At 37.7% G+C, this 18080-nt stretch overlaps 1 protein-coding gene across 1 annotated transcript; it reads left to right on the forward strand.

Moving 5' to 3' along the window:
• Window positions 1-5198: 5198 nt before the first annotated feature.
• LOC115926805 (splicing factor ESS-2 homolog) lies at window positions 5199-17661 on the forward strand. Its single transcript, XM_030992186.1, has 9 exons — window positions 5199-5254; window positions 6843-7046; window positions 8325-8505; window positions 9247-9387; window positions 10204-10473; window positions 11246-11476; window positions 13807-13913; window positions 15821-15936; window positions 16845-17661. Exons 2-9 carry the CDS (start codon window positions 6930-6932, stop codon window positions 17200-17202), a joined length of 1521 nt encoding a protein of 506 aa, XP_030848046.1. The 5' UTR covers window positions 5199-5254; window positions 6843-6929; the 3' UTR covers window positions 17203-17661.
• Window positions 17662-18080: the final 419 nt, after the last annotated feature.

Consider the following 18080-nt stretch of genomic DNA (forward strand, 5'->3'; position numbering starts at 1 on the left):
GTCTATGGGCAACCTCTTTCGCAATCGGGTCATTCAAATTAAAACTAGACCTCATAATCAAAGTATAAGGCTGGATGTTCATTCGGATATTCATTTGTTTATTCTTTTTCTCTTTGATCTTTTCTGACATGATTTCAAATCATACAATCTTCTTATTTGTCTGATATATTTATATTGTATTTTACGTTTTCTCTTTCTTTCGATATTCTTTATTTTTGTTGAAACATCTCTTTATTCATATCTTCATATTTTTCATTATAACTGCCTTAGGGGTTATTTTTAAATGGTTTGTATTGATCAATCTTGATTGAGTAGGTGATCTTTCTTTCTTTTCATTTAACATCTTTTTCTTTATTCATCATTGTATTTTGTTTCCATCATGTCAGTGTCTATTAAACCTGAACTCTACCTACAAGATCTGTTTATAGCTTGTGCTTAGAAGAGAAGTCACAAATTGTGCACCTTCTCTGGGGACAGTTATTTGTGTAATGACAGAACAAATACGCATGTCATTCCTCCAAGTAAACTTTGCATAAAACTATTCAAACAGAAGTATATTAAGTGACAAATTAACGTCAAATGAAAAGTATTGCACAAATGTCACATATGTATGCCTAATCACGAAATTGAATGCATGAAGACATACCACCGTCTGTCCGGCGCGAATTTGAATGCTCTTTGCACGCTTTTCTAAATTGAATGCTCGTTTTTCACGTCTCCTTGGCAAGAGTATGAAATCGCATGGTACTAAATCAAATTGAATGACGCAATTAGCTTTTTGAATGTTGATCTACATAGTCATTCAATTTCGCACGAACTTGAATGAACGTAACGTTAATTCGGATGCTAAGTTTACGAAGTTGGGCGGGAAAACCTATATTATTCTTATCATCATTTTCATATCCATCATCATCATCACCTGATCACCATCATATCATGGTTTGCTTCAACATCACTATAGGCTTAATATGGCCCCCACCCTGCGTACGCCACACAATAATATTTGAGAAATGAAAACATTGAGAGACGAATTACTATTTTTGTGTTTGTCATCTAGTATACTACTACGGCTAAATTCAAACTAAAATGCTTCAGAAAGGAGGTGGGCCGTGTTCGACTGAACGCTAAAAAAGGATAAGGTCGATTGAAACCATGTAATAATTAACATGCGTGTTTTCTCTGAAGTGTTTGGAAGTAATTTGCTGATCGAAATGTATCCTGACATCTTCTCTGTTTCTACAATTTGTTTGTGTTTTTTTTTTTTTAAAGGCAAATAATTTATATATTTTAATAATTTTGGAGGGGTTTATAATTGGGGGCTTTTAAGGGGTTCGTGCATCTATTTTTGTCATTGCACTATATCCGGGTTATTATTAGTGAAATTTTGATCTTTATTATTAATAATCCCATTATCATTATTATCATTATCATTATTATCAATATTTTATTATTATCACTAATAATTTTGGTTCATATAGATCCATGTTCAACCAACAGAAATTTGGCCGAACTATTGACAATTCCCCTTCTTTGTATGCGATGAAATTTAGGCCGAGGTAGCTTGATTGGAGTAATAAACGTGCTAGAGTTTTTGAAACTTGTACAACTCGTTCTTGTAATGTTCGCGTTCTTGTAATGTTCGTCAGTAAATCAATATTTACTGACGATTGTTTAGAGAAAGAAAGCCAAAACGAGGATAGACTAAAAGAAAACTATTTTAAGGTAACGCGCGTTACACCTGAAAAGCAAGCGATAGCAAGAATAATTCAGCCAAACCTCAAAGATGAAAACATTTCTCTTTTTCAAGAATTTGAAGAAAAGTTTAAAATTAAAGGTCTTCATTTTTTACACCTCAATGTGAGGTCTATTCTAAACAAGATATCGGAACTTAGAATTCTTTTTAAAAGAAAAAGGCTGTCTATTATTGCTTTCACTGAAACATGGTTAAACAATTCCATAAATGATGAAGAAATTGAAATAGACGGATATAAAATCATACGCCATGATCGATCCTCTGGCTCTGGAGGTGGTGTATGTTTCTATATCAAAAATGATATTGCATTTAATATTATGGATGCTATAAGTACTGGAGATACGGAATCCCTGTGGATAAATTTGCTTATACCAAGATCAAAACCAATTGTTGTTGGCGTTCTGTATCGACCTCCGAAAAACAATTTGTTTATCGAGAAATTGTCCAATATTCTTGATACATTAAAAAAGGATGACGAAATAATTCTTTTAGGAGACATGAATATTTGTCTTCTTCGCAAATCGCCACTGGCTAAAAAATATATTGACTTGTTGAGTCTTCATGGGTTTAGTCAACTCATTAAAGAGGCAACACGCGTTACACCTACATGTTCTTCTCTATTGGATCATATTGGTTGTACCAAAGAAAATAAAATAAGTCAAAGTGGTGTCATTGATCTAGGTATTAGCGACCATTATTTTACTTTCTGTACACGGAAAAATGTTAGACTGGCTATAGGTCATCACAGGACTAATGATATCAGATCCATGAAAAAATATACAGAAGAGTCTTTCAATCTTCAACTATCTGTTGTTGATTGGTCACGAATAACTGACTGTACAGATGTAAATGAGGCATGGTCAATATTTCAACATGTTTTTATCTCAAATTTGAATATGATAGCGCCACTGAAACGGATAAGAATAAAACAAAGATCAGAAACTTGGGTGACTAAAGATATTCTTTCCCTAATTCAAGAGAGAAATATAGTATACAAAAAATGGAGGAAAAAAGCAAAAGATGAGAAGCTCTATAAAAGATACAGAGTATTAAGAAATATGGTCCAAAGAGAGGTGAAAAAGGCTAAACTCGTTTACTTACAAAACAAGATAGAAGAAAATAAACAAGATTCGAAAAAACTTTGGCAGAATCTAAAAAGCTTAGGATTGAAAAATAAGAAGCGAAAAGAACAAGAATCTGTCATTAAAATTGATGGGGAATTATGTCATGATAAGATGGCCATCGCTGATGAATTCAATTCTCATTTCACAAATGTGGCTGCCAAATTAGTAGACAAACTCCCCCCTTCCAAAGACTTTTTCAGCGCAGACAATGATTGTATTCGTGACTTTTACGAAAGAAAAGGTGTACGTGAAAACAGCTTCGAGTTATTACCAATCAGTGAACAATTTGTTTTCAAAGAGTTACGTAAGTTGAATGTATCAAAAAGTACTGGGTTAGACTTGATTCCAGCTAAATTTCTAAAAGATGGTGCGAAGGTTTTATTTAAGCCTCTAAGTTACTTAATGAACCTATCTATCTTGACGAGTACTTTTCCAGAGGATATGAAAATAGCAAAAGTGACTCCACTTTATAAAAAGAAAGATAAAACTGATGTTAGCAACTATAGACCTATTAGTGTTTTAAGCGTAGCATCAAAGATTCTAGAAAAATCGGTCTGTGTTCAAATTGAAAGATACTTCAAAGAAAATGATATAATTTATGAATTTCAATCTGGTTTTCGACATGATTATTCGACTGAAACATGTCTAATTCATTTGACTGATTATTTGAGGAGAGAAACTTCCCAAGGGCGCTTTGTTGGTATGGTGCTCCTTGATCTGCAAAAAGCTTTTGATACAGTTAATCATTGCGTCTTATTGAAGAAGTTACAACTAATGGGTTTTGATAAGGCAAGTTTAGATTGGTTTAGATCCTACTTATCTAATCGGCACCAAGTAGTGGCCATTCATGATATTCGTTCCAAACTAATGCCTATAACTTGCGGTGTTCCTCAGGGAAGCATTTTAGGCCCAATTCTATTTTCAAGTTATATAAATGATATGTGTATTTGTATAAAAGACTTCAAACTATTATTGTACGCAGATGACAGCGTACTACTCTATTCAAATCCTGATCCTAAATATATTGAGGAAAAGCTCAGTGAACAGCTGTCTACGTGTGTCGATTGGATGACTGATAATAAGCTTTCTTTACACTTGGGAAAAACAGAAAGCATTTTATTTTGTTCTAAAAGTAGTTCTAAAAAGTCATTTGAATTCAAAGTGACACACAATAATCAAGCAATCAAGAGAAAAGAGTCTGTGAAGTATTTAGGCATTGAGTTGGCTAGCGCAATTTCATTTTCATCTTTAGTAGAATCAGTTGTAAAAAAAGCAAATTCTCGTCTGAAATTTTTGTACAGATATCAAAGTTGTATGGATTTAAAAGCAAGACGTACACTCTGTTTTGCTCTTATTCAATGTTTATTTGACTATGCTAACCCTGCATGGTATAGTAACATAAACAAGTCAGATCAAAAGAAGTTGAAGATTATACAGAACAAAATGGTGAGATTTATCAACTGTTCTGGTCCAAGAACTCATGTTGGCTACAGCGAACTTTCTAAAGCTGGTTTTCTTGAAGTCGACCAAAGATCAAAACAACTCGTATTGCATCATGTGCATAAAATATACCATACTAGGTCGAATCATTATATTCGATCCAACTTCGATCTTGTTACTGACGTACATGATTATAATACAAGAAATAGACGATTCAACTTTAACTTACCTGAAAGAGTAGGTAGTATTGGAAATTCGTTTTATTACAATGCCATAAAACATTGGAATTCCCTTCCCAATGGTGTAAAAGAAATAGGAAACTATGATCATTTTAAGAGGAAATTAAAGGAATACCTAATACTTGACAGTCAGAGAAGAGAAGTGAATGACATGTTATATGATTGAAATTTTTATTCTTCTGTCGGTTCATACTTTTTCATGTTGTATATACTTATGTTTTCGTACGTTATAGAATTTCTACAAATTCATCATTATTTTCCTCTTCTTCCTTCTCCTCTTTTTCTTCTTCTCCTTCTTCTTTTTCTTCTTGTACTTAATATCATTTCTATCATCAGTTTAAATGTTGTTATTATTATCTTTAATAAGTAGTTCTTTTAATTTTCTTATCTGTCTGTAAATATTACTATTTTAACTTATTAATTTTATACATGTCTGTAAGGGACCCCACTGGAAATAAGCTCTCGAGCTTTCGTGGGTTATCCTGTTCAAGCTGACTTTTTTTGATCTGTTATTATTGTATATTGTTGTATGTTGGAAGCTTGTCGAATAAAAATCAATCAATCAATCAATCACTAATACAGAACACACAGAGGGCATGACTGGTATTTTTATATTCGTACCATGTACCACGCCATTGTTGATCGTACGGACAACGCAACGTAACGTCATAATTATTCTGAGGAAAATCCGTATTTTAGTAAGTTATTAATTCACGTTTTTAATATCTGTGTTGTACCTAGGTTCTTGAATGAATGGGAAGAATTGATTTACATGAACTTCATGATTTTAACGTGTTGACAATTTTCGTAATGCCGATCAGAACTTGGGACTGTGATGTTATTTTGCTTTACTCAGTCCCATTAGTTCGAATCGGTGTAGGCTACCATTGTAGTAGACCGAAAGCTTAAGTCTCTATAATCGTCGGTTGTTCCACTGAGACTACGTCTGGCTCCACTAGACCTCCGGTTATAGAGACTGAATGACCGCCTATGCCATCGTATGTTGAAGATATCACGGCTAGATTTTAGCCGTTAGGCCCCTCCCACAAACATGACAAACTTGCCACGGCCGTATTGTTATGCCCCCAAAATCCCCCAAAATGTCATTTTACCTCGTGCATATCCAATTTTAAATTAGGCTGTGATAACGCCATTACGAACGTGTAGATGGCGCACAGTTTTTCCTTCATAATCATTTTGCCTTCGGCGTAGACTAGAAGGGATGAGATTGACGGCAGCGAGAATTTAACACGGCTTGCAAGATTTTCAACATGGATGTCGATTTTGACCCATAATTTCCTTAAAAGGGACCATTAAACGGATTATTTCAATCAAGTTAGTAAGTGGAACCGATGTATTATAGCCTAGGCCTAATTTAAAATTGGATATGCACGAGGTAAAATGACATTTTGGGGGATTTTGGGGGCATAACAATACGGCCGTGGCAAGTTTGTCATGTTTGTGGGAGGGGCCTAATGGCTAAAATCTAGCCGTGATATCTTCAACATACGATGGCATAGGCGGTCATTCAGTCTCTATAACCGGAGGTCTAGTGGAGCCAGACGTAGTCTCAGTGGAACAACCGACGATTATAGAGACTGAAGCTTTCGGTCTACCATTGTAGATGAAGCTCGCTCTTACTACTGAAATACTAGACTCTATATTCTCAGTCATACATGGCTTCATATTCGTGTCAAATCACCCAAAATCTAGTGAGTTCTGCACTGCTATTATGGGTTTCATGGATCAGGTTGAAAAAGGCGCCCAATGCTTTTCCTTCTTGTTTCCCTTTTCTTCTTCAATGTTCTTCTTCTTCAACAACTTGCTCTTGAAACATGACGTTCTTCTCTTCTTCTTCTTCCAGTCTCCAGTTCCTTTTCTTCTTCTTCTTCTTCTTCTTCTTCTTCTTCTTCTTCTTCTTCTTCTTCTTCTTCTTCTTCTTCTTATTATTATTCTTCCAGTCTCCGGTTCTTTTTCTTCTTCTTCTTCTTCTTCTTCTTCTTCTTCTTCTTCTTCTTCTTCTTCTTCTTCTTCTCCTTCTCCTTCTCCTTCTCCTTCTCCTCCTTCTCCTCCTTCTCCTCCTCCTCCTCCTTCTCCTTCTCCCCCTCCCCCTCCCCCTCCCCCTCCCCTCCCCTCCCCTCCCCTCCCCTCCCCTCCCCTCCCCCTCCCCCTCCCCCTCCCCCTCCCCCTCCCCCTCCCCCTCCCCCTCCCCCCTGTTCTGTTGTAAATCGTTGAGCCAATATTAAAAATGAAGAGACAATTCAGAGATGTTATCTTTTGTTCCAGATTGACAAATACCATATTTGAAGGTATAGGAAGTTAGGAACTGAGGTTAACTTCCTGGGCAGTTGTTCTGTGACGCCATTGTTTGAGATGGCTCTTGTAAAAGCAGATGACAAATCCCTGGTTGTTGTGCCACCTAAAGCAGCGTGGGAGAAGCAGAGGAAACCAGATAAAAGAAAAGTTCTGGATGAAGAGGTGTTTGTTAGTGTAAGTATTCCAGTCATTTCTTCTCCTTCAAGTAATCTTGAAAGGGCTATGCATGCTATCACAAAGATGATCTAAAGATTGCAAGCATTGTAAGGAAGAAAAGTGAGGTTTAATGGGATAAGGGTATTAGATCTCTCAGGAGTAGTACCTGGAGTCTGGAAGTTCTCTGGACTGCCAGTGTGCACTGCATTTGCTGGAAGGATTTTCTGTTCTGGAATCTAATCTCATTCACTCACCATTCCAACAGGAATTTTTTGTTAAAGTCCAGGATATGTTTTAAATCTGTAAAGTATGATTAGGAACGAGCTAAAATGTAATTGATACAAACAACTGAGGAATACATCACAAGAAGAATTAAACACTCAACTTGTGATTTTTCTAAATTGGAGGTGTTCAAGAATGACATTTCCTGTTTTAAGTGTCTTCTACATGTATGTGCATGTAAATAATAAGATAAAGTAAATGTTTGACCTGCCAACTCTTACAAACTCTCTACTGTATCTTCATGCTGAAAGATCTTCTTTGTATACATTGCCTTTGAATACTTGTACCTCCATCAAAATTCTTGAGCTTTAAAGGCACACTGCCATACTTGTAGCTACTTGCTCCCTCTATATAGAAAACTTCCCCAATCGGTGCCTGTTGGTCCCCCATGATCCTCTTTTTCTTATGTTAAATGAGAGCTGAGTTAATGAGATAGCCACCTGTCACAGTGACCTCGATGGCTCTCTGTGTGGTCTAATCCCTTCTGGCCCAGTAGTGGTGACGGTCTTTAAAAGAATTAATATCCGCACCTTCTCAAAAAAAATATCTAAGAAATGGTTATCAGTGCAAGTCATTAAAGGCACACTGTCCTACTTGTAGCTACTTGCTCCCTCTATATAGAAAACTTCCCCAATCGGTGCCTGTTGGTCCCCCTGATCCTCGTTTTCTTATGTTAAATGAGAGCTGAGTTAATGAGATAGCCACCTGTCACAGTGACCTCGCTGGCTCGCTGGGCGGTCTAATCCCTTCTTGCTGAAGTAGTAAAGCCTACCTTTAATAGTTCTTTATTTAAAAAGCCACTTTGAAGGATTGAATAAGATCATACCGCACAACTTCTTCCCAGACCTTATGAAGTTGAAGGCTCAGCAGGGAAATGAGATACATAATTATTCCACCAATTTTTTATTTCGTTAACAAACATTGTCTCTTTCTTTCCCCAAAATATACATATTTTGTGATAAATTTGTGCTTAGTTTTAATGGCAAGTTCATATCGATATCAATCACTTTGAAGGACTTGGAAAATATCATCCAGCGCGACTTCTTCCCGGACCTTAAGAAGTTGAAGGCTCAGCATGAATACATGGAAGCGATGGAGCGGAACGATCTGGTCAAGATGCGAGAGCTGGCCATCAAGTATGCGTCCACCTGCCGGACATCCAGACCGGGAACATCTTCTCTCACTCCCATGCAAGGTATGATAATCCTCCCTGATGTCATTAAATGTACTATGTGTTCAGTTTTTCTTCCATTTACTATTTTTTCTTTCCCATCAGCATTCTGTTATACAATAATGTAATTTTCATAATAATATTTATAATGCTCTCTCAGTAACTGTGTTAACTTATTATAGGCGTTCCCAACTCAAGCTATGCTTTTCGGGTTTTCACCTCCTTCTGTTATCTGAATTATTTACTGTATACTCTATGATGAAGTCATTGTTACAATTTATATATACATTGTGTTTCATATTGTACCGTTGAGGAGGAAATAAATGTTACCAGTAATAATAATAAATATGTGTACATGAACATGTACATTGTTTGTTTTAACAAACTCTAGTTTAGTTTGAATTGAAAACAACAAGTCAATTTGTGTTCTTAATAGAAAATATACATTTTTAATTAGTACTGTATGATATTTATTTGATTGTTCAATGTAAAATGTATTTTTAGATTATGGGTAATTCCATAAATTAGTGACCCAATTTGTGACATTTTTGGTGACCCACTTACATAAGGAACCCACCCATATTTGTGGCTCTGAGTAAAGGCTTAATTAGTGGAGTTTGATTGTTAAGTGACACATGTTCTATTAATAGAATCAGGTAAATACCATCAAAATAAAGGAAAGACAGTATTCCTAATTGAAATTTGTAATGTCATCAATACATTTTAGTTTCATTCTTTGATGATGTGTTTTTTTTTCACCAACAGAGGGAGAACAAACCCCATCAACGTTTGAAACCCCCGTACTGGGACAGTTCAACGCACAGGACACCCCGGGGACTACAGCAGATGAATACAAGAACGAGGATATGCCCCCAAGAGACACGGACTTGACCAAATTGGAGAAACGTAAGTCTCTGAAGGGTTTCATTGACCGTGGAATAAGTACCAGAAATAGTCACTCATACATTCAGTACAGGAAAAAAAGAATTAAAACATTTTGGGGGCTACTTTTCAAGTGTGCTTGCATGAAAATAATACTCTTTAATTTGTTTTGCATTGAACTCTATGCAAATATTTTGGGGCTCTTTAATGACTTTCGGGGGCTCTTTTTTTCTTTATTTCAGGGGTAATTCACCCTGAGCCCCTGTGTATATTTTCCCCCTGATTCAGTACAGGATGGTAAAAAGTACAGAAGCGGCAAAAGAGCGAATTGTGAGGAAGGACATGCCTCCATTTACCCTTACAGGAAATGAGCATAGCAGTAGTTGATTAAAAAAACAAGAGGGCAAAATAGACCCCTACTCGGTAGGTTCTATACCAAACAAATAAACAAATGAATAAGTACAAGTTCACCAACATGCCTTGTGTTAAAGGGAGGCTTTACTACTTCAGCAAGAAGGGATTAGACCACCCAGTGAGCCATCGAGGTCATTGTGACAGGTGGCTATCTCATTAACTCAGCTCTCATTTAACATAAGAAAAAGAGGATCATGGGGGACCAACAGGCACCGATTTGGGAAGTTTTCTATATAGAGGGAGCAAGTAGCTACAAGTAGGACAGTGTGCCTTTAAGTTTAGTGCACAGGTTTCAGTGGGCTTTCAGCAAACTTGTGCTCATGATGGTTTCGTGAAACACTGCCCAGATCAAATTATAATTCAAACAGTATGATTAAGTCATGCATTTGAATTGATTACTTTCTATCATCTTATGTTAATATCTAGCTGAGAGCGATACATCGGTAACCCTGGACAAGTATCTCACCAAGTACACCAGCGAAGACAACGCATCGTTCCGGGACATTATGGCCAAGGCGGAGGACAAGCATCGACACAAGCATGCCTGGCTGTACGAAGCAGAGCTCAACCATGCAGCACAGAATGAGGACATGCTGAAACTGAAGAGCGCCGAGCAGCTCACCATCGATTCCAGGAGCAACAATGTGATTGGGTGGAAGTATGAGGCCAAGAATGCCCTCATGTATGTGCCTGAAGGTATGTACATGAATCAAGAGTGCAAGCTCATCTAAAGCCTAAGTCACACTAGAGTGGCAACAACCGCTTGGCCGACAATGCTCGTAGAGCTCCATGTAGAAAGGCTTTTGGCAGTTTTCTGCATGTTTTTCAATGGTCGTAACTGGTTCCTCAAGGTTTTTGTCAGTCACCTGATACTCCTAGGTTGAAATTTTATGTAGTTGGTGTCAAACATTCGTAAGACAAGGCTCACAACATAAACAACAAATTATAAGTGGATTCTGATACCCCTGGCTCTTACAGTATGTGGCTAGTTTATAAGTCATAAATGAACCTTCAGGGATTTAACAATTTTGACTTAAAATTATTGCTTTTGTGCTTTTATTGAAACCAACTGTCAAGGTTGACTTTCCCATTCATATGCAAGAGGGCTCCAGTAAAGCCTGAACACACTAGAGCTGATAACTGTTGGCGTTAGATGTACTAAGAAAAAGAATAGCCCTCCAAGCGGCTTCATTAATTTTCCTCCTTTAGAACACTACGTTTACAAATTTGAAAATTGAAAAAAAATTGTACATTTGCATATATATATCACAGTACTTCCACAAAATTGCACAAAAGCTGAACCTGTGATCCCTTTCATGTTCCTGGGACCTGTTTCACAAAGCCTTTTTTTAATGACAAATGACAAAAATCAGTGACAAATCTGTTGATTCCCAATCAGAAGCAAGGATTCCAGTAGCTTATAACAAAAACTGTCATTTGTCACTGATGACAAATTAACACCCCCCAGGTGTCGAAGCGAGCCTCGCCGAGAAGATCCTGCAGAAACCCGAGACGGAGATCGCCCACACCAACACTCGATTGACCTCTGACCCCTTCACGAGACCCGAGAGCCTGTCTGGTCTAGCAGGACCAAGCAGACACAATGGCAGGGTCGGATCGGACGGGAAAGAGCTGACCCCTGCGGACGGTCCTAAGGTCAACGGGTATGGCTTTGTGGCTACTCCATCTCCGGCACCTGGTGAGTTGTGAGAGGTCTGGAACCTTCCCTTTTTCCCCCACTTTTTCCTTTTCCATATACAGAGCTGCCAACTGTTACGAAAAATTTGTATTTGTTACGAAAATCCGAAGGGAATACGAAAATACGAAAATGCCTTCCAAAAGTCTGAATTCATGAGAAATATCGTCTGCTAACTTTACCATGTAGTAATTCAACTATGTTCGCTGCTACCGAATTCTACGTAAAAGCAAACAAAATAAGGAGCAGCGAAAGATTAGCTCAGCAGCGCGCATACCTTGCAGCTGCATGCGATATGACTAACGGGACTTCACTGCGGACCAGCCCGGCGGTCCCGGCGCCGCGATGTGTGAGCGGCCGCCGGAGTTGAAGATAGTCAAGTCGCGCAGTGGAACATCGAAGGACCATTTCGGCGTATAATGCGTGGATATTGACACAGAATGGCGGGAAATCAGCAAAAGAAGACCAAGAAAAGTTCACAAAAGTACTATAAGACCGAATCCAGTATCCAGTACCTGTGTATTCAGAAGTCTGAAAGAGAAATTCATCTTGCATGTTGCAGCTGCATGCGATATGCCTACTGGGATTTCACTGCAGATTAGGCCGGCGGTCCCGACCGCGCGATGTGTGAGCGGACGCTGGAATTGAAGATAGTCGAGTCTCGAGGTAGAACATGAAAGGACTATTCAAAGTTTCAAACAATGCGTGGATATTGACAAGGAATAGCATAATCAACAAAAGAAGACCAAGAAATGGTCTCAGAAGTACATGTATAAGACCGAATACAGTATCCAGTAGACCTGCTGTAGTCTAGTAGATCTATTTTGAAGTCTGAAAGAGGTATTCATCATGCATTTTGTACAATTTGTATGTTTTTTTTTTATTTTATGGGAATTGTTTAACTAATTACACATGTAAAATGCTCCAAAATAAGGCTCATATTGCACCAGAGAGCATCTAGAACCCCAGAGCTTCCAGGGCCCTAAGGCGGGCCCTGGACCCCGGCCGCATAGTCGGGCGCTCCGCGCTCGAGATCTGCGCTCAGCGCACATTATTTGGTGTCGTTTTCAAATCCTCCCTATTTCTGATTTCCAAAAGTTGGCATCTCTGGTGTTGGTATGTCTGATATATTCCACAGTTTGCAACAGTATTTATCCTCTTTCTTTCTTCTGGGTTAATTTTTGGTGTTTTAATTGGTGTGTTTCACATCAAATGTATCTCTAAAATATGGTCTTTATGGTATGCATTTGCGCCTCGTTACGACATCCATAGGTTTTTAATAGGTGAAAGGAAGGCCGGTTGAAAAATACTAATTTTGATGGTAAAATACTAATTTTGGAGGTGCTGAGTACTAATTTGTACTTCCAAAGGTTGGCAGCTCTGCATATATTATGCCAATTGTCTGACATCATGCGATTGGAAAATTGGCAGCTAGCTTCAGTTTGTCAATACACTTCTAAAGAAGATGTCCGGACACAGACACCGAAACCCCCACAAGTGATTAAATATGGATATGTCATAGAAATCTTTTCTGGGTGGTGTTTCACAAAGATTCTAAAGTCAAACTTAAGTCTAAGTTAAACTTTAAACATTTATGGAGAGCCATTTGTAGGCCCAATTTAAAATATATTCAAAAGCATGAATTAAAGTATTTTAGACTTTTATGAATTCCACGTTAAGAACATGAAATCTCCTTCATAATAGAAAATATGAATAATTTGATTATCAACACTTTATGCCTTTTAAGATAAATTTTACAAAATATTTTCATAGATGCTAACAGCTTTCCACAATTGTTAAAGGTAAAGACCAGTATTGGAAATGCCCCAATTTCAAAAAATGAAATGGAAGCTCTTATTACCAATCATGTGAAAGAGTATGTTTTGAATATTACATGATGATAAAAATGTTGCCGGGAAACCGCCTACTAATTGATATATTTGGTAAATTAGTGTATCTCTTGCCTGTTGAGAGATATGAAATGCATGTGTCGTGCACGTGTGTGTAGTCCCATATACATCTTTCTGTGTACAGTGCTACTAACTTTATGAAGACTTGGCCAAATTTCTTATCATTTTGATGATTCCAGAACCTTGCAGTACATCTATGCTAGATGATCAACCTTTTCTGATCGATTTCACAACGTTTCTTTCACAATGCAGTCGCATGACCATAACTGGTGTTTAGCTTTAAGTCCAACTAAGAGATAAGTTCAACTTAGGATCTTTGTGAAACACCCCCCCCCCCCCCCCCCCCCCCCGCCCCCCTAAAATGCATTGTCTGTGAAGTTTGCCCACTTTTCACCTAACCAATGTTTGTTCTCGCTATGCCAGGTGTGAACGAATCTCCAATGATGACCTGGGGTGAGATAGAAGGATCGCCTTTCAGATTGGACGGAGGTGACACACCCGTACAAATAGTCAGAGGACCACAGTTCAAGGTATGCATATCCTTGAGATATATTTCAATTTTCTCCTCAGATTTGTTATTCTTCTAATATGTTAACCATCATAATAATAATAATAATGATGTTTGGATTCATAAAGGATTGGAAGGGACCACATAAAATATTATTAAATCACTTAATTATCTTATTGAAGAGATACATTTATATTCAGAAATGCAGGAATTTAGTAGTAAGTTTCATAGGTTTTGAAACGTTTATTTGCAAAATCAGACATATAGAATTGGTAATTGCTAAACAAAAGCACAAAGAAAACATGCACTATAGAAAATGGTCCCCTATTGAGAATTTATTTTAATTATCCATAATTATATTTTGATAATGATACAGTTCAAACCACCCGAGACTGATTTTTTAGTTTTTACATCAGGTCTGTTTGTTTGTTTGTTTGATTGTTGTTGGTTTTTTTTTGGTAATTGTTACAGTGATTCGCATTTGATTATTGTTCTTTTAATGGTATACAATTATTTAATTCTTGTATGATTGTTGTTTTTGTAATGTTACAAAAAATTTCGAAAATCAATAAAAATTTGAAGAAAAAAAAAAAATAATAATAATAATAATGGAAAGTGCTTTACATATATATGCACATAATAATTTGTAGAATTTGTGTTTTACTTTTTTGTTTGTTAACCAATAATACATTTAGAACGTACATTGTATCAGAACAATGAATACATGGATATCCCGGCCCCCCCCCCCCCACTCAGGGTTCGAAATGACCGCATGCGTGTTGCCAAAATGTCCGGTAAAGGGGTACTTTTCGTGCGACAAAGTCCGGCCCGAGAATTGTAAAAAAAAGGGGTGTATTTGACTTTTCACCCGGAGATTTCTTTAAAAAGGGGGTGTGTTTTTCTTTTTCTCTCTCATCTCTTTGCACTCCTAAGAAATTATTCCGAATTAAGGGGGGTACATTGACCATTTTTCATGATTTAGGGGGGTCTCCAAGGCAGGAAAAGCCCGCGAAAAGCCCGCGAAAGGGGGGGGTTCGGAAATGTTGGCAGTCCTCAGATAGGGGGTGCTTTCAAAAAGAGGGAACGAGCATATGCGTACCCTAAATAACACTGAGTGGGGGGGCCGGGATGGATTATAGGAGCAATTCAACCAGATAATAATAGCTTAATAGAAGCAATATAATAATCGGGGCAGCGCCAGTGTAAATTGATATCTGTATCACTTGAATAGCTGCGATAGGAAATTAGGTGCAGGCGTGTAATTACTGCAGATACTTATCACCCGACTTATGTAATATGGTACCTTTTGTGGACACTTATTTAGCCACTGGTTATTTAATTGTGATAAATCTTTTTGCACTAGTAATCTTATATTTGTATCTTTTTATGTTACCTGCCTTGCATGGACCATTAATCAACCGGTCAAGACCTGGGCTTTTTTAATTATATTCTCCTTTCCTTTATATGCCTTTTGTCATAATGTCTCTGCTCTTTTATTGCTGAAGTATCAATAAAGTGATGTACCAACAAAAAGGATATTAACATGTTGAAACAAAGGGTGGTATTCTCGAAAGTGGACTAACTTTAGTCCATGGTTTAATCCTCCGACTAAGTATGGAATGCCAAATGACCATATGAATATGTTTTTGAATAATTTAATCTGTCACTAAATTAAAATAAAATGTAATAACATAATTGATAAACAACAATATAACTATGAAATAGTTATGTTATCATGGTAATTTAGGGACATATTAAATTTTTCAAAAATATATTCATATGGACACTTAGCATTCCATACTTAGTCGGAGGATTAAACCGTGGAGTAAAGTTAGTCCGCTTTCGAGAATACCACCCTAAGTATTTTTGTGTCATTCAGTTACAGTGACACTTCCTGTGAATGATATTTCTCTGTTTTGATGTGTGTAGATGCCTGGTGTTCCGAGGAAGGAGAAGCTTGGTCTATCACTGGTCGATAAGGTCACCAAGAAGAATCGAGCCAAGAAGGAAGAAGCCTTGAAGAGAGTCACCAAGAACATTGTCAGGTAGGCTGCGTGGTCAGATTTCATGTATCTATGTACGTTCTTCACCTGAAGTAAACGAGGAAGAGAGAGAGAGGGACAGAGAGAGAGAGAGGGGGAGAGAGAGGGAGGGAGAGAGAGACAGACAGAGAGGGAGGGAGAGACAGACAGACAGACAGACAGAGAGTGAGAGAGGGGGAGGAAGAGAGAGATAAGCAAAGAGAGGAAAAGGTCTAGATGACCAATGCAATGTAGATGTAGATAAATACCTGTTATGTTGGCTAAGATTAAAAGAAAGAAAAATGAGAAGTTTATAGTAATCTACCCTAGTAGAGGCAGAACTTCTCACCATCCGAGCTTCAGATATACATGTAATTCCTTTTTCTTTCCTGGGCACAACAGTCTCATGAAATCAGAATGTTGTTCTACCGTTGCACTGTATTTCCTAGTATTTTGTGCATCAGAGCAGCATTATACCACAATGATAAAGAAGATTAAGTCTTTATTGGGCAATTCCACGGTAACGCCGGAAGGAAGTCCGGAAGGACACTCAGACAAGATTTTTGAACTTCAGGTTCATACTAAAAGAACTGTTTTATTAGTATAAGATGTGAAACAGTACAGATATAATACCTATATAAGTGCCTTTAATTCTCCCCAAAAAAATTGTCATTATAATTAAGTAGTTTAAGAATGTGCATATTAATTATCTCGGTAACGGAAGGACATAAAAATGGACATGGTTTTTCCAGTTAATTAGTGTTTATCCAAACTTTGTGAAGTTGATGAAGCTTTCCACTTGACTGAAACACATTTTGTTCCCCATAGTTTAATACATACTAATAAAACATTTCTTTTAGTATGAACCTGAAGTTCAAAAATCTTGTCCTTCCGTTACCGTGGAATTGCCCTATTGTCTTTGCCCTGTGCAGCCCGTCACCCAGTCGATTCGGTTCAGCGAGCCCAATGGAACGGATACGATCGCTGTCATCAGCGGCGCAGAAGCTCGTCCAAAAAAGCGTCGGTCCTGCGGACAAGGCACTCAGGGCAAGCTACACACCATCTCCCCAACGCTCGGTCGGTAGTAGGACACCCTCTCTTGGTGGGACCCCCAACAGGACGCCCGGCTCGACCCCCGGGAAGTCACCGGCCTCAAGGCGCGGTCAGTCGGTCAACGCAAGTCCAGCATCCTCAAGAAGTCACTCAGAACCACCCAGTTTGACGGACAATTTGCTCAATTTACCAAAAAGGACTGCTCCTGATAGACAAAAAGCTACAGATTTTTTCTGATGTCTGCATGGTTTTATGCAACAGACAATGAGCTCTATTGGTATCTATTTTCTACAGTATATGAACCAAGGCAAGAGCATTTTAAATTTTGATATGAAAATGGGCCAGCAGACGGAAGCTGAATTCGTTGACAATGACCGATGTGGGTCGAAAGGAAAACTATATATTCTCACTCATACATGCTGTGCATGTATATTGAGATGTCACTCTTTGAGAGAGTGTATCACTTTTGTAACACTGTCATGCTGGACCAGTTAAACAAACGAACATCGTCTAACCTGCAGTGAAGAGACACTGCTGAGCTGATCCATCATTTAAGAAATAGGCATGTTCGTATTAAAGGTCTAGACCATTTTGGAAAACGCCCCCCTCTCAAAAAATGAAATGGAATCTCTTATTACCAACCATGTGAAAGAATATGTTTTGACTAATATGTGATGATACAAATTTTGCCGGGAAACCGCCTTCTAATTGATATATGTGGTAAATTATATCTATCCGGACTGGATAGATATCACGTAGTCCCATATACGGTACATCTTTCTGTGTACAGTGCTTGTAACTTTACCAAGACTGGGGCAAATTTCTTATCATTTTGATGATTCCACAACGTTGCAGTACACACCAATACTTATATGCTAGATGATCAACCTTTTCTGATCGATGCAACAATGTTTCTTTCACAATGCAATCGTATGACCAGAACTGGTCTATACCTCTAACATGTGTAACTAAAGGTGCTTCTGAACTTTGTAATAACTTTTGAATCCTATTTCAACTTCCAAATGGTTTTGAAATGATTTGCATAGAAATATTCTTAATAGCCTTGACAGTACATGTACATATAATAATAATAATAATAATAGTGGGTTCTTGTA

This window comes from Strongylocentrotus purpuratus, unplaced genomic scaffold (genome assembly GCF_000002235.5).
Source record: "Strongylocentrotus purpuratus isolate Spur 01 unplaced genomic scaffold, Spur_5.0 spur5_scaffold_2, whole genome shotgun sequence".
NCBI classification, from domain to species: Eukaryota; Metazoa; Echinodermata; class Echinoidea; order Camarodonta; family Strongylocentrotidae; genus Strongylocentrotus; species Strongylocentrotus purpuratus.

Excerpts from the sequence above, each read along its gene's own strand:
- LOC115926805 (XM_030992186.1), top strand. The coding sequence starts at position 6,930 with ATGGCTCTTGTAAAAGCAGATGACAAATCCCTGGTTGTTGTGCCACCT. Across the intron at positions 7,047-8,324 it reads ATGAAGAGGTGTTTGTTAGT|GACTTGGAAAATATCATCCA; the intron begins GTAAGTATTCCA and ends ATCACTTTGAAG. Across the intron at positions 13,914-15,820 it reads TCAGAGGACCACAGTTCAAG|ATGCCTGGTGTTCCGAGGAA; the intron begins GTATGCATATCC and ends TGATGTGTGTAG.